At 38.5% G+C, this 22,787-nt stretch overlaps 1 protein-coding gene across 5 annotated transcripts in view; it reads left to right on the forward strand.

Moving 5' to 3' along the window:
- Nucleotides 1-1,518: 1,518 nt before the first annotated feature.
- CEP135 (centrosomal protein 135) overlaps nt 1,519-22,787 on the forward strand; it is a 78,223-nt gene continuing 56,954 nt past the window's right edge. For 2 of the 5 annotated variants that reach the window (XM_072775124.1, XM_072775129.1), the window contains exons 1-9: nt 1,519-1,734; nt 5,223-5,380; nt 6,891-7,081; nt 8,601-8,768; nt 11,709-11,850; nt 13,950-14,034; nt 17,170-17,298; nt 18,877-19,092; nt 20,929-20,994. In XM_072775124.1, coding sequence (XP_072631225.1) covers nt 5,268-5,380; nt 6,891-7,081; nt 8,601-8,768; nt 11,709-11,850; nt 13,950-14,034; nt 17,170-17,298; nt 18,877-19,092; nt 20,929-20,994 — 1,110 coding nt within the window. In that variant the 5' untranslated portion in view covers nt 1,519-1,734; nt 5,223-5,267. Of the gene's footprint in view, nt 1,735-1,868; nt 2,120-5,222; nt 5,381-5,844; nt 5,933-6,890; nt 7,082-8,600; nt 8,769-11,708; nt 11,851-13,949; nt 14,035-17,169; nt 17,299-18,876; nt 19,093-20,928; nt 20,995-22,787 lie in introns of those variants that run through there. The other 3 variants (XM_072775125.1, XM_072775127.1, XM_072775128.1) reach the window with 3 other exon arrangements.

Here is a 22,787-nt window from a genome sequence, read left to right on the forward strand (position 1 = left end):
TTCACTCACCTTTTTTAATTTCTTTGATTTTGATTTTTATATTTCAAAGTACTGTGTTTGGGGGGCAAAGGGATGCCAAGGAAGGAGTCTTCTGGACTGGAATGGCTGTTGCACAGCAAAATAGCTATATTATTAACTTATTTATGCCTCCCTATTTCCAAAAGAGATGTTTGTTTTTCAGCAAAAAAATGGGTTTATTGTATATTGAACATATACAATATATGTATATGTTGTATATATACAACAAGACTATGAAAGCCATCTACGGTGCCTAAGTCACTGTTCTTAGAAATTCCATAAAACAACTCATTAGGACATGTAGGAAAACAGACAGGTACACGCAATGGAAACGTTAGCAGTATATGAATGGGCACAAAGTTATTCACAACCCACAGAGAAGTTACATGACATATAAAAATGAGGTGCCTTTTCTGACTGTAGGGCCTATTTGGGAGAGTAGTGAACGGAAAGGAATCAAGCTCCTCTCCAATTATCCAGAAATCTTCAGGGTAAACATGGAATTGTAGGATTTGACCTATGTGATTTCTTTAGGGGAGCAAGCTCTCTACAACCAGTTTATTTCAATTTAATTCCCTTCACAAAATGTTAATTGTGGTAGGTGCTAGAGAAACATAGCTGAATATAATAATCTCTGATTCAAAAAATTCACAGTTGGGGGAGGCAGGGAGAGACATACAACTATGTTGGTGCTACTTTTTTTTTTTTTTTTCTTAAGGATTATTTATTTATTTATCCATAAGACATACAGAGAGAGGCAGAGACATAGGCAGAGGAAGAAGCAGGCTCCCTGCGGGGATCCCAGGACCTGGGGATCACGACCTGAGCCAAAGGCACTCAACCACTGAGCCACCCAGGAGTTCCAATTATGTTTTGATGGAATAAAACTACAACTCATGCAATCAAAATTTAATATGATGCTCATGATGGAATGAGTATAATAAATCTAAGTGTCGGGTAGCCCGGGTGGGTGGCTCAGCGGTTTAGCGCCTGCGTTTGGCCCAGGGTGTGACCCTGGAGACCCAGGATTGAGTCCCACGTTGGGCTCCTTGCATGGAGCCTGCTTCTCCCTCTGTGTCTCTGCCTCTGCGTCTCTCCTGAATAAATACATAAAGTCTTTAAAATAAATAAGTCTAAGTGCCTACACAGCTTTACAGGGAGATGGGTGTGGCAGCAACAGTTTTATTGGGCGATTGTCGGGGAAAGTTGCAAAGAAACGTGACTTTCGGGTTGGACTTTTCGTGGTCAGCCGGCGTGCACCCGGCGTGGTCAGCCCACCTGGCGTGGTCAGCCCACCTGGCGGTCAGCCGGCGTGCACCTGGCGGGGGACGCTTATCCGTCGCGGGGACCAAGGCCTGGGCAGCGTCTCAAGCCTGCGCTGCGCCGCCGGCCCACGACTCGGGCCCACGGAAGGAGCGTTGCGGGCGTCCTCGGGCTCCTCGGTGGGGCGGGGCGCGCCGGCCGCCAGGGGGCGCCGTGGCCGCGCGCCCGCCGGCCGTTGCGTTTCCGGGCGCTCGGGCCCAGCGCCGCCATCGCCGCCGCGCAGCGCCCGCCGCTCCCGTTACCGGGGCAACCGCGGCGCCGACTCCGCGCCATTTTCAAACTCTCCCAGCGCCGCAGCTGAAGTGCGGGGCGGAAGGAACCAGCCGCGGGGCGGGGGCGAGCCCCGAGGGGCGATGCGGCCGCGGGCGGAAGGAGCGGCGGCGGGAGCTGCGGGTGAGTGCGGCTGTGGCGGCGGGAGGGCTCCGGCAGGTCCCCGCGGGCCGGGCCCGGGGGCTGCCGGGAGGGCGTCCGCGCGGCCGCGGGAGGAAGTGGGGCCCGGCCTTGGCGGCGACGCCCGCGAGCCGCCCGCTCCCTCCCGCGCCGCCCCCCGCGGGCGAAGGTGCGGCGTGTGCCTGCCGCCGGCCGCGGCTGACGGGCTGACGGAAGAGCTCAGGCGCCTGCCGCCGCGGGGCCAGGCCTGCGTGTGAAACCGCGGCGCCGCAAAGCGCAGGGCGGGAGCCGCTGGGTGACCTTTGTCCTGCGCCTCGGTGCGCACCCCGCCCTCCCAGTCTCGACTCTTAAGTTCAGCGTGGAAGAACACGGGGCAGCCTAAGGTAAGGTTGGTGTTTTGTTTTCTTTCGACCCCTGTGCGTACAGGATACACTTGTAAGAATGAGACGTGGGGGCTTCGGGCCGTCCGGGTGGCCCCGCGGCCTAGCGCCGCCTTCGGCCCAGGGCGTGACCTGGGGACCGGGGATCGAGTCCCGCGTCGGGCTCCCTGCATGGAGCCTGCTTCTCCCTCTGCCTGTGTCTCTGCCTCTGTGTGTGTGTGTGTGTGTGTGTGTGTGTCTCAAGAATATATAAAATGTTTTAAAAAGATGTACTGGCTTTCAGTCACCCCCTCCCTCAGTATTAAGCGAGTGAGGAGTTCTAAACACGTATGCGGGGGGGGGGGACCTCCAAACTTACCCTTTTAAAAAAATTATTATTTTATTTACTTATTCATGAGAGACACACAGAGAGAGAAAGGCACAGACACAGGCGGAGGGAGAAGCAGACTCCATGCAGGGAGCCCGACGCGGGACTCGATCCCGGTCTCCAGGGTCACGCCCTGGGCTGCAGGCAGGCGCTCAACCGCTGAGTCCCGCCCCGGGCTGCCCCAAACCTACCCTTTTATGCTGTGCTGGAAACTTTCAGTGTAGCCACAGTGTTTGGGTGACGTAGGTGCCGCTCACTGATGAGGATGCTTTTCGTCCTTCCGGGGGAGAGGGATGGATTTTAATCTTTTCCATCCGTCCTGTGTTTGGGTGGTTTTTTTTGATTCGTCTTCATTGACCGTCTCAGCCAAAGGAGGAAGTCTTAATTCTCGGTAAACAAAAGTTGGTACCAGACAAAGGGGAGAAATGTCTGAGTGGGGAGGCCCTGCTAGGTCTTGACAGGTGTACGGGCCATGTCTCCAGGAGTGTATCTAAAACGCCTTGCATCATCAGTCCGGTCACTCTTGTGAAAGGAACCTAGAAAGTCCATGGGGACGCCCCTAAAAGGAAAGGTTAGCCAAGAGTGTGGAGAGAGAAAGATCTCTCTTGAAAGGAGTAGATTAGAAGTGACATGGCACGTTGCTGCAGCTTGGTACAGATAACTATGCTTGATCTTAGCCAAAAGGCCAAGAGGCCATTGCAGCTTGGTACAGAAACCAGGGTGCTGGATCAGGACTCAGGAGACCTGAATGCTTACCTTCTTTGTGGCCCAGTGGTTGGGCAAAGTTGCTCTCTAGAGGCAGCCTTTCCTCACATTTGATTAGAAAGGATGTCTAGTACACCATGTCTCCCTTGTGAGGATCAGTTTTGCATGTATTCACATGCATTCATGTTTTATAAGTTGTGAAAAACAATAGAGATGTTAAAGCAATATTGTGTTTGTCTTAGAAATATGAATACTAGAACTATACTTACCTGGCAGAGGTTCTAAACAAGCAATTTTTTTTTAAGATTTTTATTTATTTATTCATGAGAGAGGCAGAGACACAGGCAGAGGGAGAAGCAGGCCCCTTGCAGGGAGCCCAATGAGGGACTCGATCCCAGGACCTGGGCTGAAGGCAGACACTAAACCGCTGAGCCACACAGGGATCCCTAAACAAGCAATTTTTTAATAACTCTATCTTAGGGTACATTAATAGAGAACACATTCATAGATATTGAAAAAGAAGGATGAACTGTGTGTAGAGATTCATATGTTTGTCTTTTTTTTTTTTCATTAAAATTTACATGACAAAATGCACAGATCTCAAGTGTACTATATGAAGACCTTTGGTAAATACATTTGTGTAACCAGTACCCCAATTAACATAATATTTTCATCACCCCAGAAAGTTCCCTCATAACCCTTCCAGTCAGTGTCCACTCCCATTGACCCAGGCCACAGCTATTCTGGTTTCTGTCTACATAGTTTCATTTTGCCAGTTCCTGAATTTTTTTTTTTTTAAGATTTTTATTTATTTATTCATGAGAGACACAGAGAGATGCAGAGACACAGGCAGAGGGAGAAACAGGCTCCATGCAGGGAGCCTGATGTGAGACTCGATCCCGGGACTCCAGGATCACGCCCTGAGTCAAAGGCAGACGCTCAACCGCTGAGCCACCCAGGTGTCCCAACCATTCCTGAATTTGATGTAAATAGAATCATACAGTATGTATGACTGGCCTCTATTGCTCAAGTAGTGTTTTCCAAGTTAATTCATGTGGTTGACATATATCAGTATTTCCTTCTCTTTTATTCCTGAATAGTATTGTATAAATATCTCGTAGTTTATTTATCTGTCTACTGTTGATGGACAGTATGTTGTTTCCAATCTGGGGCTATTATGAATAAAGCTGTTATGAACATTCTTATAGAGTGTCTTTGTGGATGCTTATTTTCATTTCTTTGAAGAAAAAGAATTATAGAGTTCTGGGGTAGAAGTTTAACTTTGTAAGAAACTGCCAGACCTTTTCCACCATGATTTTACGCTCCTGTCAGCAATGTGAAGATTCTAGTTGCTCTAAATCCTTGATAACATTTGGTTGTGCGCTTTTTAATTTTAGTCATTTTGGTATGGATGAAATTGTGTCTCCTTGTGGTTTTAATTCATATTTCCATATAACTAATGGTGATAAGCACCTTTTTATATGATTATTCCCATTCAGTTATCTTTGCAAGGTGCCTGTTCAAGACTTTAGCCCATTTTCTTACCAGATTGTGTTTATTATTATTATTGAACTATAAGTGTTCTTTATGTATTCCATATACAAATCCTTTGTCAGATATTATGAATATTTTCTCCCACCCCTTCAATGTCTTTTTGTTTCTTAGTGGAATATGTTGATGAGCAGACGTTTTTAATTTGATGAAGTCCAAAAATCTATCAGGTTTTTCTTTTATATTTAAGTGCTTCCAAAAGAGACTTCTCTAAAGATTCTCTGCCTATCTCAGGCTTAGGAAAATATTCTTTGTTTTCTCTTTTTTTTTTTTAACTTTTCAATATAGGTTTATCAGGAGATACTTCTTTTACTACAGCAACATGACTATCATAAGCACTGCATTTAAATCAGTCTAAATATTCTAGAGGGCTGCTTACCCAAAGAAAAACGAAAAATAGTTGCTTCATATTGAAAGACTCTTTTCTTATCATGAAATAGTAATGATAGCCATAATAATAGAATAATGTTTTACTCTCTTCTTTTTAGGACTTTTATTTTAGGTAGTGAATAAAACTAGTTTTGGAAGACAAGATGACTACAGCTGCAGAAAGAAAGTATATTAATATTAGAAAAAGATTGGATCAGTTGGGATACCGCCAGACTCTGACAGTGGAGTGTTTACCATTGGTAGAAAAACTTTTCAGGTAAAGATGAAAATACAGTTTTAAACCTGTGTGATCCTTTATCCCATTTATCTAGTTTCTATTAAATTTCATGTTACAGTAAAGAAATGGGTAGGGTTTTTTTTGTTTTTTTTTTTTTTGTTGTTGTTGTTTTTTAAGTCCTTCAGTCATCTGAAGCTCATCTATTCTTAGCTCATCCATATATAACATCAGTTCAGGGCCTCTGCATTGCAGACCTCTAGGGGTCACCTTTCACACTATACTATTCAGAGCAAATGTTTCTGAGAGTTCTCTCTGAATAGAATTACAATTTTTTAATGTGATTTTCTGATATCATTGGGAGTTCTGTGTCTGCCTCATTAGTTTTAAATTACTGTGATTCGATAAAGGTTCTCTAATATGTGGTTGGTCATACTTTAGCAGTTACATGTTACTTTAACTAGAAGATTCTATGTGATTTTGTTCTTTTCTGTTCTTTCCTTGAGACTGGAAAAGGGAAATGCTGAGAAAGCTTTTGCATTAGGACTACAAGCTATAAAAAAAAAAAAAAAAGGACTACAAGCTATGATGATGGTAAGAAGAGAATGGAAGAAAGATATTTGGTGGTCTTTATTATGGCCTCCAGAACCCTTCATGATCTAGTTCTAGCTCTACAGTTCAGGGTTGTAGGGTGGGTGAAGTATGTCTAACCTTCTAAGAAACTGGCAGACTTTTCCTACAGTGAACTTATACTCCTACAGCTTCATCTGCCATGTATTTAACCACTTGGAGCTCCCTAAACATAAACACTCCCTACCGGGCTCTCCCTACTGGGCTCTCCATGTGCTATTCTGTCTGCCTGGTAAGTCCCTCTGTCCTCTCCCTCCTGCCCTATGCTTGTTTATCTGTATGGCCTGCAGGATTGTCACATCTGCCACATGTTACCTTCACCACTTATCATTGTTGGAAACTTGTTTTCGTTTTTCCTTTAGAATGCAAACTCCATAAGACTAGAGGTTGACTTCATCTTTGCTATACCTAGTACAGGCTGAAAACATATTTGGCACTGAAATAGTTATTGAGTTTATCACATAATATAACTTTTGACAAATTGTCAAAAGCAAAAAGCAGTATTACCTGCTCAGTAAATACTGGTGGAATGAATATTCTACTGGTATGTGTTCTGAGAGGAAAGGAACCAGTTCTTATAGACTAGTACTTAGCAGATAACAGGCACTCAATAAATCTTTGCTGAATGTGCAGATAAGTTTCACAGATTCCACAGGATCAAGTGACTAATTGGACATGGGGGATGAATGAGAGGAGAGATTGAAACATACACATAGTTACGTGTATGTTTTATGACTTTTAATCTTATTTTGAGAAATTTTTGAGCATCTGGTACCTTGAAAGATTTCTTGTATTTTTGTTTGTTTTTAGATTTGATCTCACTTAATGTTAACATTTAAGTCTTCTTTTGAAATATATTCTTAGCTATTAAAAGTTAATGGACTGTTTCCTTGTATTTATGTTTTCTATTCTTTAATTTTAGTGACCTAGTTCATACAACAGAAAGTCTTCGGAAATCAAAATTATCTACTGTGAAAGCTGAAAAAGAAAGTGCCAATTTTGATTTTGTTTTGGAACCTTATAAACTTGAAAATGCAAGATTGATCAAGGAAAATAATGAATTATACCTGGAGTTAATGAAACTGAGAGAACAGTCAAGCCAACACATTAAAGGTACAGATTTGTGGGACGCCTGGGTGGCTCAACGGTTGAGCCTCTGCCTTCAGCTCAGGGCATGATCCCCAGGGTCCTGGGATCCAGTCCCTCATCAGGCTCCCTGCGAGGAGCCTGCTTCTCCCTCTGCCTATGTCTCTGCCTCTCTCTCTCTGTGTCTCTCATGAGTAAATAAAATAAAATCTTTAAAAATAAAAAAGTATAGTTTTGTGATTTTTAAAATGCTGTGTTTTTGCCCTTTTTGTTTTTTATGTAGGGAAGACTCATGTAGAAATGTGAGAGCTTTCCTGATAACAGACTTGAAGTAATGTAGAGTGCACTGAAGAGTTCCCAACAAGTAAAATAAATTTGCGTTTCATAGCTATAATCATCCTCACTATATATGAATTAAATTTTTAGAATTAGGGATCCCTGGGTGGCTCAGCGGTTTGGCACCTGCCTTCAGCTCAGGACGTGACCCTGGAGTCCTGGGATCAAGTCCCGCATTGGGCTCTCTGCAGGGAGCCTGCTTTTCCCTCTGCCTGTGTCTCTGCCTCTCTCTCTGTTTTTCATGGATAAATAAAAATATTTAAAAATAAATAAATAAAAATTTTAGAATTAAAATTGCTATAGAAAGAAGCACAGCATAGTCAGTGATATTGTAATAGCACTGCACAATGATAGAGAGTAGTTACACTTGTGGTGTGCATAGCATAACTTACAGAGAAGTTGAATCACAATGTTGTACACCCGGAACTAATGTAACGTGTCAACTATACTCAGTAATTTTTTTTAATCAATAAAAAATATTGCTGTAGGAAATATTAAATGCTGAAATTAAAGAAATGTCCTTGAAACGACTTTCGAGGTGAAAGCCTTGTATCATTCCGATTCTTTAATACTTGGTCTTCGAACTAGAAGAGTGAATAGAATGATTTCAAAGGTGCTGATTACACCTTCAAAGGTGATGACTACAGAGGGTAATTGAATGGCTATCTTACTATAACTTCTTCTTAAATTCAGTAGGAGCCCTGCCTAATACCCGGCATGAATTCATAATCCTTCAGTTTCATACCCAGTTTACTACATTAGATCAAAAGCCATAATTTATATTAAGCCGTATAGCAGAGGAAAACTAATTCCCTTTTTTGTTTAGTGACTTACTTGTAGTTTTGTTAACAGTGCTAGAAAAGGTAATAGCCTTTCAAACAAATCTTGGATAAGAATCAGATGGAGGGATCCCTGGGTGGCGCAGCGGTTTGGCGCCTGCCTTTGGCCCAGGGCGCGATCCTGAAGACCCGGGATCGAATCCCACGTCGGGCTCCCGGTGCATGGAGCCTGCTTCTTCCTCTGCCTATGTCTCTGCCTCTCTCTCTCTCTCTCTCTCTGTGTGACTATCATAAATAAATTTTTTAAAAAAATTTAAAAAAGAATCAGATGGAGCCTTTCAAATTAATGTGACTTTTTGAATCTTTGTTAAATGGAAGGACTTCATAGATTTCTTGATCTGTAAAATACTCTGAATCTTTTTCATTTTAAGAGTTGAAAACTACGGTGAAGAAGTGTGCACGTGAAACAGCTGATCTGAAATTTCTAAATAACCAATATGTTCATAAACTCAAACTTTTGGAGAAAGAGAGCAAAGCTAAGAATGAAAGAATTCAACAACTTCAAGAAAAGAATTTGCATGCTGTAGTACAAACTCCGGGTGAGTCTGCTTCTTCTCAAAACAAATTATACACACCTAATCTTTTAAAGATATTAAAACTGTTGACTGAAATAAGACTAGATGATTTTGGATTGTCACATAAACTTTTAAATTTATCTCTAAAGATCCGGGTTGTATTTTATACATGTGCTTAGGAATGTTATATAATAGTAGTTTTTTAGATACAAGTAGTCTGACTTTAATGCTCAGAGTTTTATTTCCTTAATCATTATTTTAACTTCTTTTTAAAATTGTTGGGGCAGCCCCAGCCCCGGTGGCTTAGCAGTTTAGTGCCGCCTTCAGCCCAGGGCATGATCCCGGAGTCCTGGGATTGAGTCCCACATCAGGCTCCCTGCATGGAGCGTGCTTCTCCCTCTGCCTGTCTCTCTCTCTCTCTCTCTCTCTCTCTCTGTCTCTCTCTGCGTCTCAAATAAATAAACAAAAATCTTTTTAAAAAAATAAAATAAAAATAAAATTGTTATTATTTTATTTTAGTATTTTTTTTCCAAACCTAACTGTATTCAGCTGTTTTAAAGGTACTTGTCATAAACAATCGTGGTATTTCAGGGAGGACATGGCAGACAGTTGTTAGTAGTATACAACAGCTTTCAAAAATCCATTCTTCAGTGGACTACCAAAATCAGAAAGCCACTGTAAAACCCAATGAAGTCTTCATGTGATATTCTGAACAGGGAAGGTTTAGGGTGAGGGTTGATGGTTCATGCTTAACATGTTGTTCAACAACTTCTCATAAGCCGGCCCTGACTTTCAGGAAATGAAATGAAAATGGCAGAATTATCAATGTGAAGATCCACAAGCTAAAAAAAGGAATTCTTTTGAGGGATGCCATCTCAATATTATCATTATTTTAGTTATAAAGGTAACCCATACTCATCAAAGAATTTGGAAATGACATGCTTTCTGTATTTCTTAGTTTATTTTATTTTCTTTATGCTCAGTAGTTCTATAGCAAAATCAAAGAAGTGAAGGGGCATATCCAGAGTTGAGGGCGGTCCAGGCATAAATTTGGTGGAAGCATCTCAAGTACCAGTGACAAGTACCAGTGACAAGTACTTGAGATGTCTGAATCAAGGGATGAGGATTATGGGAGTGAGTGGGGTGTAGGAAGGTGCTGGATTATGAGATGAGGTGGAGACTGAGAGATTAAGAGCATGGCGAGGACCAGGAGTGATTCGGTCAGAATGAAGACTGGGATCAGAAGGGAGTTGGAGATCTAGATGCTGGCACAGTTCTAAGTGGTGATGAAGACCAGACATAATCATCTTAGAGTGATTAGAGTGTGCCTGTAGCTGAGTGGAATCAGAGGAGAATCGAAATGGCAGGAAATGAAATGGAGAGGGGGACTGTGGGCTAAAGGTAGAAAAGAGTGAGAAACTTGGGAGAAGGTCTCAAGTAACTAGAAGATTAAAGAGAAAATGAAGATAATCATGTTTCCTGAGAAAGGAATGGGGCAGATTCCAGAGAGATTCAGCAGGTCTAATCTATAGAATTCAGTGACTCTGGAAGACTTGGGAAGAAGAGGAATTCCCAGATTTCTGTTTCAAGTGAATGAGCTGGTGGATGATGGTACTATTTTTAAGGTAGAGAAGGTAGAAAGCAGAGCAGGAATTCATTTTGGCATGTGTCTTATACCCAAGGAACATCTGATTTGAGATTTCTAGTACATGGTGGGATATGTGGATCTGTTTTTAGATATATGGTCTCAGATGGAGATTCAAATTTGGGAGTCTTTGGAGTAATGTGGGAATTGAAGTTACAGATACCGTAGGAATTACCTAGTGAGATTATGTAGACTGGGAAGAAACAGCAGACCCTGAGAGGAGGTTGGTATTTAAAGGACTGGTGGAAGGAGAAGGTCTAAAAGAAACTGAGAAGGAACAACCAAGGAGGAAAACTAGGAAAGAAGAGGAGGAGAAAATGGTTTACCTTGTTTAGGTGTGTGACTACAGGCAAATCATTTAAATACTTCTGATCCAGTCTCTTCATCCTCAAAACAAAAGATATGTATACACAAAATGTGCCAGGCTTCTAACGAAGACATGGCTGTGGATTATGTTTGTTCTTTGTGCACATAAATTCATTTTTCAAGTGTGTGTCTAATCTTGGCCAGGTACTGGGAAAGGTAAATTATCTATGTAATTTGGATATATCTTTCCATAAAAAGAAATTACTCCCACTAGTTTTAAGGATAATTAAGTAGACATACCCCACTAATTCAGGTTATAGCATCTTTTATATTACAGATGACATTCATTCATTATTTACTAATTTTGCTGCATGAAGTTTCTGTTATCTCTTCTTTGGGGATTGCTTAATAAACATGTTTATTTTAGCTATCACTGCTTTAAGGTTCTCATTTGCCAGTTTTCTGCTGATGATGGTCTCTTGGATTTATGACAGCAAATACTGCAAGATACGCTCAACTTTTAATCTCACCAAAGTCTTGTTCCCATCTAGTGGAGGAACAGATTAAGTACCATGCATGCAGAAAATAAAACTTGTTTTATAACCATGTCTTATTGAGATTTTCAGGAATGCATTGTTTAAAGATCAGGGAGTGAGTGTATATATAAGGGAGGAGATATTTTATATCTAGGTAACTAACTAACATGAGCTAGAGACACCCTTTATAACAAAAAGTCTAGCCTACTGGACTGTTTAATTCTAAGACAGTGTTTTGTTTCTTTTAAAAGTTTTTAAAACACATTTGTGGGGCAGCCCCGGTGGCGCAGCGGTTTGGCGCCGCCTGCAGCCTGGGTTGTGATCCTGGAGACCGGGGATCGAGTCCCCCATCGGGCTCCCTGCATAGAGCCTGCTTCTCCCTCTGTCTGTGTCTCTGCCCCTCTCTCTCTGTGCCTATGAATAAATAAATAAAATCTTTAAAAATAAATAAACAAATAAAACACATTTGTGTTTTAGGTGGCAAGAAAAGAAGTATTGCTTTCAGGCGCCAGCGTATGCAGATTGATGAACCAGTCCCTCCCTCTGAAGTCAGTTCATATCCAGTTCCTCAGCCAGCTGACCCTTACATTGCAGACCTCCTGCAAGTGGCTGATAACAGGTGGATTAAATCATTTTTTGTTGGTTTCGGTTAATTACTGATTAACTCTGTTTCTTGATACTAGGGCTTCCATCTTCTTAGCTGTTTTATCTCCAGGGCCTAGCACAGAACTTTGCATGAACACTCAGGAAATCCTTTCTGAATATATCCTGAATATAGAATGTTTTTACTTGTTTTGAAATTTTGATCTCAGGTAGATCATAAATCTGATGTTTCTGTCCATATTTGCTTTAAAATAATTTAGGGCCATCTAGGACCTGTTTAGTAGAGTTGCTTTAATATTTAATTTTATCACCTAATTTGTTTTTTGCAGGACTCTCTTACTTCATATTATGTCTAATGCCAGTGAACATGAATAGATTTGTAACTGGCTTTGATATTCTTGCTTCATGATTCTTTAGCTCTGTGTGTTTGTTTTTCCTTAAACTGGAATCAGATATAAATTCTGTTTTAATTAAAACTTCGTTAAGGTCTCTGGGAAAGGCACTATGTAAGTGTTCTGGGGATAGAAAGATGAGTAAGATGGTATTGCTGCTCTTGAGAAGCTTTTATTCAAATAGTAAAGATAAGAAATACACAGAATGCCATTAAGAAAATTATAAGAGGTTCACAGGAGCAAGAGAACACTCATGACAACTTCTGTGGTCATAGCTGGAGAAACATTGTAAAATATGTACTATGGTAGTAAAATTGGTTAGTGCAGATAATCTTTCATTTTGTAGATCATGCAGAGAACATGAGTTTTTCTGCTTTATTAATTTCATAACAATCTAAAGGAACATTGGTTGAGTTACTGATTAGGATCTCTTAGTTATTGTCACACAGTATTACATAACTATGTTTATACAGTTACCTGACCTTAATTGTGAAATATTTTGTGCGGTTTTTTTCTGTTATCGTTGTAATCTAGGACTTCTCAGCAGTGTGTTAGTATATTATATAAGGAGGCTTTTGGTCTCCATATATGTCATTTTCTGTGTTTATCTTTCCCATTAACATCTTTCATTTCTATCAAACCATCATAGGTGGCATTGGTCGCTTGATGATCTTGTTTGCTTTCTTTCACACATACATTTTGTTTGTATTCTGGGTAATCTGTGTGCATGCATAGGAGTGCAGTTGCATACAACTTTTCTCCTAAACCTAGGTTAGTAAAAATATTGGTGCCATTAACAGCAAGGACAAGGTGTGTCCAGCCTCACTCTTCTTCATGGAAAATCTCTCTTAAAAGCAGACCTGGCTTCTGGCTTTATTTTTCCACTATGAAAGTGGTTATATTATATCTATGTTAATGTTTGGCAAAGTTTGATGTAGTACAGATACACATGGGCAGTTGTAGAATTCAGATAATTTGAACAAATCTTGATTTTGTTAGAATTAATGAGTTCCATAAAGGAGTAGGTTTTCGCTGTAGTTAATTGGTAAATTGTAGTATTTCTCAATATTTTTCTTCTCTCCACAATTGCAGAGTAGTTCGTTAGAAAGTACAGGGTCATTTAGGGTCAGAAAATATACTTTAGTCCCTTATTTCACTTAATGATGTGCATTTTGGGCTAGATGCTCTAGTTTCCTGAACCTAAGATTTGGCAGCAGTACCTCAAAGAGTTTTAAGGATCAAAATGTAATAGTAGACCTAATGTTATCTGAGTTTCAAATTATTTCCCACTAGGGGATCCCTGGGTGGCTCAGTGGTTTAGCGCCTGCTTTTGGCCCAGGGCGCGGTCCTGGAGTCCTGATATCGAGTCCCGCATCGGGCTCCCGGCATGGAGCCTGCTTCTCCCTCCTCCTGTGTCTCTGCCTCTCTTTCTCTCTCTATGTCTATCATAAATAAATAAATAAATCTTTAAAAAAAATTATTTCCCACTCAGTTTTTTTAATCTATTCTTGTAAAATTAAATCTCCAAGATGTTCTACTCTATTCATGCTGTGGTTTGGAACCCTTTGGCACGATATTTCATAACTTATTGAGAAATAGAAAGTAGAAAATTTATAGGAGAATATATCTACTTTCATTTCTTGAGGTTTTGGGTTGGTTTGTTTTTTTTTTTTTTGTATTTCTTAATAAAAGTATATTGGCATTAATTATAAATGTATTTCAGAATTCAAGAACTTCAACAGGAAGTCCACCAGTTACAAGAAAAGTTAACAATGATGGAAAGTGGACTGAGGGATTATAACGAGCAGGTAGGATTTTTATTTACTTCCATAGTAAGGATACATGGTTACATTGTTGAGATGGATATGCTGTGGTTGTAAATAAAGTTGGGTTATATTTGGGATAACTGATACTGAATTTTTATTCAGCTTTTATCTTTTCCACCAATTTGTTAATAGAGATAATAGCTGGAGTGGTTTAGATAGCTTCAGAGTAAACAGTGCAGTCCCTTGGTTATAATAGTTTTGGGGGGTTTCTTTAGGTGACTCAGCTATCTCCTCTAGTATTGTAACCATATTACTTGTTTCCATCTTGGGAGATATTTTACTAAAGTATGCTTTGTAGGGGTATCTTAAATAATTTTTTTACTCTAGATTTTGTCATTTGGAACGTCTTTTTTGATAGTCACTCTTCTGTGGTACCATATTTGTTGTGTGTTTTCTATACAAGACCTGGTAAAATGGTTTTCTGAAGAAGCAGGGGAATTAATGTATGTAGGTTAGATCATAATCATACCCTCTATTGTTGTTTTGGCTAAATTGTATTTATATAATTACAGGCTTTCTTTCTTAATATGCTTACTGAAGCTTAAATTGGGTAACATGTTTTTCATTTTCTGCACATGACTGTATTTTTTTGGAGTGAAGTGATTTGCACATACAAATATAGATGTAACTTATGTGTTAGTATAACTGTTAAGTTTGTAAAGTACTTTGAAGATTATTCCGTTAAATTTGGAGTAAAAAGGAGTTGTGATCATGTCAACCAAAAAACTTAACTATATGGAGAGAGATGGAAAGTATCAAATATGCAGAAGTTGAATATTATTTATATTTTTCAATTTATAATCACACTTCCACCATATTTTTTTCCAAGTACTTTATAAACATAAGCTGACCAATCTTTACTATCTCTGTGAGGTAGATGAGGTATTTGGAGAAAATAGCCTGACCGTTGTGATTGAAACTATCAATTTATTGTGGTTATCAGGTTATCAGTCTTAGTTGAATGTACTCTGATGCCTATTTTTTTTTTTTGCTTAAGTTTGTTCTGTTTTTCTCAGTCTTTATTCCAAACACTGCTGTTCTCCTCCAGCTCTTTCCCAAGCCTATAATAAACACCCTCCTTCTCAAGATACCACCTTGTCTCAGCTTTATTTCTACCTTAAAATTAACAGTGTTCACACTGAACTCTCTAGACTTAATGGGTAGTGTGGCATTCTTCACAAGTGGTAAGGCTTGCTCTTTCTACCTCTGCTCTTGGCTCCATTTCCTCTCCTTTTTTTTTTTTTTTTTTTTTTTTTTTTGGCTTTAGTCGATTATTCTTTCTTTAACAATATGGCCACTTTACAACTAGTAATGCTTTTAATCTCCCTAACAATCCTAGAAGGACGTGCTATTATGGTCATTACTAATATCCCCTAAAAAGATCTCCTTTAACCACCTTTCTCTCTTGCCAATGTCTTCTCTCTCAGACAGACTTCTCAAGAGCATCTTATTCTTACTCTTCTGTCTCACGTCTTTATCTCCTGCTGTCCTATTGCATTCTGGCTTCTGCCTCCCATTACGTAAATTGGTCTAGTTAATGACACCAGTGACATTAATTGCTAGATCCAAAAGGATACTTTTAGTCTTTATTTTCTCAATCCCTCTGTAGCATTCAACATATCTGATAATTTTTCTTTGAAATACTTTCATGACTTCATTTTCTTTGTTTTCCCTTTTTAAAAAAAAGTCTTATCATTTCTTTTTTGCTTTTTTTTTTCCTGTGCCTGTTTCCTGAAATATTACTGTTTTTCAGGATCCTGTCTTTGACCCTTCTCCTTTCCCAGTATATTTTCTCAGAAGGTCTCATCTCTCTCTTGGTTTAAAATATTCCCTGTATGTTGATGACTTCCCAGTCTTCTGGCTCAAATTTCTGCAGAGCTCCAGACCCATATATCCAATTTCACACTGGGCATTTCCACTTGAATGAAAGCTCTTCGTACCATATGCCTAGTACTGAACTTGTTATCTTCTCCCTCAAATCTGTTTTCCCTCCAGTATTCTCTACTTTGGTAGCATCACCATCTGTCCAAGCCAACATTCTGTGATCTTTGTAGATCTCATTCTCTTCCCTTCACATACCACTCACTTACTACTCACCAAGTTCTGTCATTTTCAAGTACTTTGTAAACTTACTTTTTCGGCTCTAGTCTATCTTGCTGTTTTATTTTATGCCTTACTCATCTCTCATAAATTTCTCCAGTAGATCTCCCTTCCCCTGGTTTTATTCTTATTCATCTTTTAGTCCAGAGCAATCTTTCTCCTTGGCAAAGTATTCAGAGCTTATAATAATTAACTCCAGCCTGATTCCGCAGATCTTACCATAAATAAGTTCCCTTGTGTGTTACAGTCCAGTCTTACTGAGCCATTTCTGCTCCTTCAATCATACCATGTGGCATTATGCTTCTGTGTCACTGCCTGGAACAGTTCTCCTTTCTTCTCTTCGTAGCATCATATATAACCTTTTTAATTTTTGATCAAGCCTTCACTAATTTCTATAGGCATATGAATATATCATGGAGAGTAAATCAGTTTATTCCCTTAACTACTTTGGTGCCATATACCTTTTTCCTTTCATATACCTTTCATGCAGGTGAGTAAGTGTGAATTCATGGTTGATAGTGATCTCTGTGATTTTATGTGTGTTGTTTTTAAATAATTATTAAATTCACCCCAACTGCCTGTCCTTTTCTATATTGAGTTTCAGTAGCAATTCTTTGTGTCCTACATTCATTCATTTACTCTACATTTATTCCACCAGGCACTGAAGTAGATTAGACCTCAGTTCTGATACCTAATAGTTTATTTTTATATAAACATTGCCTAATCTTGGAGGAGGGGGGAAAAATCTAAAATTAATTGGGAATAATATTTTCAATAGAAGTACTTACAAAAGCCTTGTTGACATTCTTATTTTGATATTTTCTGTGTTTATTTTTGCTCTGTGTATATGCATTTCATAATTCCATATAGGTGTTGGTACATACATGAATGTTAATGTCTTATATACTTATAAAACATAAGAAATAGAAGTATATCCAAATAAGTGTTTGTCCAGTGTTAATTATTTTCAGTTCAAAGCAGATTTTTAAAGATGATAACATGATTTTATGTCTTCAGATTGAGCTAAGAGAACGAGAGATAGAACGACTATCAGTTGCATTGGACAGGGGCCGCTCCCCTGATATTCTCTCTTTGGAGACTAGAAATAAAAGCAATGAGAAGCTTATTGCTCACTTAAATATTCAGGTAATGACTTTATAATTATTTCACTGGGTATATAAAATCCTTAAGTATCATGGATTTGTAAAAGTGACGGAGTTGTTCACTAGTGTATTATTTACAGTGGGAAAAATTTGATAGAGCCAAAGTATCCAGAAATAGGATGCAACTATTGAAAAATCATGTTTTTAAAGAATACTTAATGAGGCAGAAAAATATATACACCGTAATGTTAAATATTTAAAAGAGGAGAATAAACTATAGACACAATGTGATCTTCAGTTTGCTTTTGGAAATGTGCATATGAACTTGGAGAGAGAAAACACTAGAAGAGAATACAGCAAAGTAAACTAACAGTTTATCTTTGGGTCATGAGGTATCCTTTTTTATTTTCTTTATTTTCAAATATTTATTTGTTTTATAATGTAAAAAAAGATTTTTATTTTTTTTTATTATTATTTTTTATTTTTTTAAAAGATTTTTAAAAAGAAATAGAAAAGCTAAACATACGGGCAGCCCAAAGGGCTCAGCCATTTAGGCCACCTTCAACCCAGGGTGTGATCCTGGAGACCTGGAATCTAGTGCAATGTCAGGCTCCCTGCATTTGCCTGTGCCTCTCTGTGTCTCTCATGAATAAATAAATAAAATATTATTTTAAAAAGGTAATCATATAATAGATTCTCTTGCCTTGCATTTGACTTGGGAGTAAAAGAACAGGAGACTTACATAAAACATGTTACATTACCTATAGAAATTTAGACATGTCATTGCTGCTTGGGCTGTTACCAGAATTGAGTAAGTCATGAATATCAGCAGTAGCTCTAGAGCAGTGCTCTCCAACACAAATATGATATGAGCCACAAATGTAATTTAAAATTTTCTGGGAGCACATAGGTGGCTCATTAAGTTAAGCATTCGACTGACTCTTGATGTCGGCTTGGGTCTTGATCTCAGGGTCATAAATTCAAGCATCCGTGGAACCCACTTAAAAAAGAAAAAAGGGGAAAAAAATGAATCCCAGATTTCAATGTAAAACATAAAACCATAAAATTTTCTAGTAACTAGATTAAGAAAGTAAAAAGAAACAAATGAAATTAATTTTAATAATGTGTTTACTTCAGTGTATCCAAAATATAATTTCAATGTGTAATTAATGAAGTTGAGATATTTTACATTCTTTCTTTTTTGCACCAAGTCTTTGAAATCTTGTGTATATTTTACATTTATAGGACATCTCAGTTTGGACAAGCCACAGTATGCACATATGGATACTAGTGACTGCTATATTGGACAGCACAGTCTAGAGTGATATTATCATTGTAGTGATATTCTTGTAATTTTAGAACTCTCTGTTAGAATAAAGTTCACACACATGTTTTACTTTTCCTTTCCATCCGTGTTTAAAAATTGGAAGCCAGTGGCTATATCTTTTTATTATACTTTACATTGTCAGTTTTGTTAAAGCAGTGTAATATTATAAATGTAAAATAGCTCTGTTTAAATTTTTAGTGCTTTAAGAAATACAGTATTTTGAAATATTTTTGTAAGTGCAGTATTTAGGATGATTTTCCAATTCATATACCTGTGATTACAAATTCAATTTAGGTTGACTTTCTTCAGCGAGCTAATAAAGACCTAGAGAAGCATATACAAGAGCTTATGGAAACCAAGGAAACAGTGACTACTGAAGTTGTTAATTTAAGTAACAAAAATGAAAAACTCTGCCAAGAATTAACTGAAATAGACCAGTTAGCACAGCAGTTAGAAAGACATAAAGAAGAAGTGCTTGAGACTGCCGATAAAGAACTTGGGGAAGCAAAGGTATGTCTGGGTTGTGGGAGTATTTGTTAATTCTCCTGGAACATCGTGAGTTTAAGCCTCCTTGATATCTGATTTGGTCTTAATTCAAGTTTTTCTGAAATATTGTTTATGCTCTCTAAATATGGGTGTGTTTCTGAAGCACACCTTTTCTTAGGATAACTCTCCAGATTTTGTCCTATTTTCTTCAAGGTTTTCATCTCTGTCCTTTTTATCTCTGTATTGTGAGTGGGCTTTGAAAATATGTCCTCTGTGTCATCCTGTGCTCACGAGCCCTTTAAAAATATTTTCTGCAATAATATATGTCCTTAAAATCTTTAAGTTGGTAGCTAACATTTTTCATCTTTAAGTTTAAACAGATATGAAAGGGAGCATGTGGCTGATGTGTTGGGAGGAGCAGGCAACTCTTGATCTTGGGGTTGTGAGTACAAGCCCCTGTTGAGTGTAGAGATTACTTAAAAAATAAAATCTTTAAAAAAAATAAAATCTTTAAAAAATAATAATACAATAATAGATATGAAAGATATAATTTCCATTTTATTGTAAATACTCTTAAAACTGTCACATTGTTCTTTTAAACAAAGCTAGTAGAATGTAAATGACCCTTTTCTTCTTGAAATCTCCAGAGTTTTATCCTATTTTAACATATTTATACTTGAAGATCTTTTCATGATCACTCTATCCAACATCTCTGCAATAAAAAATATATAAATTGAAACTATATTTATTTAGAACTTGTTTAAATGTCCATAGTACTCAAAGCAGTCTGCAGATTCAGTACAATCCTTATCCAAATCCCAATGACATTTTTTATAGAAATGGAAAAAAGTTATAAAATTACTAAATCTCAAGAAACTGAGAATAGTCAGTGGAGTCTTAAAAATGAAGAATATAGGGATACCTGCCTAGCTCAGTTGGAAGTGCATGTGATCTCAGGGTCATTATTTCAAGCCCCACGTTGAGTATAGAGACTACCAAAAAAAAAAAAAAAACTTAAGGAGCACCTGAATAGCTCAGTCACTTGAGCATCTACCTTTGCCTCAGGTCATGATCCCAAAGTCCTGGCCTCGAGCCCAGCATCAGGCTCCCTGCTAAGCAGTTCCCCCTCTCCCTCTGCTTGCCACTGTCCCTGCTTGTGCTCACTCTTCTCTCTGTCAAATAAATCTTTTAAAAAATAGTAAATTTTTAAAATAAGCTTAAAAAGAAAATGAAAAGAAAATTATTGTGGTTTTAATTTTGTTTTTTGTGGCTCTAGTTTCATCGCAACACTCCTATAACTTATTCCTCTCTTTTTCCACTTCATTTTGCATCTTCTATGTTCATGCATACAACATACTAAACATAGCTTCTCAAGTCCCATTGGCAGTGCTCAAGAATGACAGTTTGGCTCACAATAGGTTCTGTTGGGTCAAAATATTTTAATGTTGGCATTCAGTGCTCTCATTTGCCGTATAGAGGTTCCACATTGGTAGTAGCAGGTGAGGGAAATCAAATAAGATAGAAAAAGTAGGAAATGACCGTGCTATAAAAAGAACCCACAAATCAAGGTTCAAGGAAGGTCCTACAAGTATATAGGTCCTACAGGTGTATATGAGAGGGCCCTCTTGTTTCAGATGTTACAAATAGCTCCCTGTAACCATTTAGGATGCCAAGACTTTAAAGAGAAGCATGGACTTTGTCTCCTCTTTACTGAAATTGAGGCTTAAAACAGCTAAAGCCTCCCATCTCACTGGTGAGAAGGAAGACTAAAAAAATGACTTGGTCTTATTTGCAGTGTGACTCAGTGTGATAAGTATTCTTGACTTTTAGGTCTGTACTTAATAAGTTTTTTATTCCTAGAAAGAGATTAAAAGAAAGCTTTCTGAAATGCGGGATCTTGAAGAAACAATGGCAAAACTTCAACTGGTAAGTAGATGTCATGTTAAATTGCCAGATATTTTGATAAGAAAATTTGTATGCTATATTTTACATACATTTTTTGTTGAGATGTAATTTACACATTATAATATTCACTCTTAAGCATTTAATTCATTGGTATTGGTATAGTTATGAAGTACTGCAGCCATTATGATCATCTAGTAACAGAACATTTTCATCACCCCAGAAAGAAACATCATACCCATTAGAAGTCACTCTCCATTTTCCTCTGCTCAGCCCCTGACAACTGCTAGTCATTCTGTTTCTATAGACTTGCATATTTGGACAGTTTGTACAAATGGAATTGTACAATATGTGGCCTTTTGTTTCTGGCTTCTTTCATTTAGCACAGTGTTTTTTTTTTTTAATTTTTTTTTTTAAATTTATTTATGATAGTAATAGAGGGAGAGAGAGAGAGAGAGGCAGAGACACAGGCAGAGGGAGAAGCAGGCTCCATGCACCGGGAGCCCGATGTGGGATTCGATCCCGGGTCTCCAGGATCGCGCCCTGGGCCAAAGGCAGGCGCCAAACTGCTGCGCCACCTAGGGATCCCTAGCACAGTGTTTTCAAATCTCATGCTTGTTGTAGCATGCATCCAAGTACTTTCTTTTTATGGCTGAGTAATATTCCATTGTATGAATGTATTTAATTTCACTTATGTTTTTATAATTCTTTAATTTCATACAGAGTAGATGGCAATTTGAATTTGGAAAACCTGTTAGGAATTTTATATTTTTTTAATCACTTCATGACTTGTCAGTTTAAAACTAGAAATTGATAATTGTTGAAGTTGTTGACTTTTATTAAAAGCATCCAATCTAGGGTACCTAGCTCAATTGGAGCATGCAACTTTTTTTTTTAGGATTTAATTTTATTTATTTTAGAGAGAGAACATGTGCATGAGTGGGGGGAGGGGCAGAGGGTGAGGATATCAAACAGTCTCCACACTGAACACAGGAGTTTGTCAGAAAGCTTGATCTCACAACCCTGAAATTATAACCTAAGCTAAAATCAAAGAGTTGATCACTTAACCAACTGAGCCACCCAGGTGCCCCTGGAGTGCACAACTCTTGATCTCAGGGTTGTGAGTTCAAGCCCCATGTTGGGTATAGAGATTACTTAAAAATAAAATCTTAAAGAAAAGAAACACTCCTCTTTTAATAAGCTTTGGTAGTGCAAACCATCTTCCTAGATAGTATTTGCTCTGATAGTCTTCAAATGAGAAAAATGGTAGTCTTCCCAGCATAAGCCTAGATCTAACATATGGTTTTATAGTCTAGAACTGACAGCATGTCTTGCTTCTAGGTAGAAACTCCTGGGTGGTCACCTAAAAAGTGATTAGGGATTTTTAAAATTTTTTACTTAAATTCAGTTTGCCAATATATAGGATAATACCCAGTACTCATCACATCATGTTCACTCCTTAATGCCTGTCACCCAGTTACCCCATCCCCCCACCTACCTCCCCTTCTGCAACCCTTTGTTTCCCAGAGTTAGGAGTCTTTCATGGTTTGTCTTCCTCTCTAATTTTGATGATTGGGGATTTTTTTTAATAGCTTATTAAATTGGATGGGTTTCTTTCTTTTATAAAAAAAATTTTTTTGTTTACTCATGAGAGACACAGAGAGAAGGCAGAGAGAAAGGCAGGGTCCATGCAGAGAGCCTGATGTGGGACTCGATCCCAGGACCCCGGGATCACACCCTGAGCCGAAGGCAGTTACTCAACTGCTGAGCCATCCAGGCATCCCTGGATGGGTTTCTTATATTAGAAACTAAGACTA

This window comes from Canis lupus, chromosome 14, assembly GCF_048164855.1.
Source record: "Canis lupus baileyi chromosome 14, mCanLup2.hap1, whole genome shotgun sequence".
Classification (NCBI taxonomy): Eukaryota; Metazoa; Chordata; class Mammalia; order Carnivora; family Canidae; genus Canis; species Canis lupus.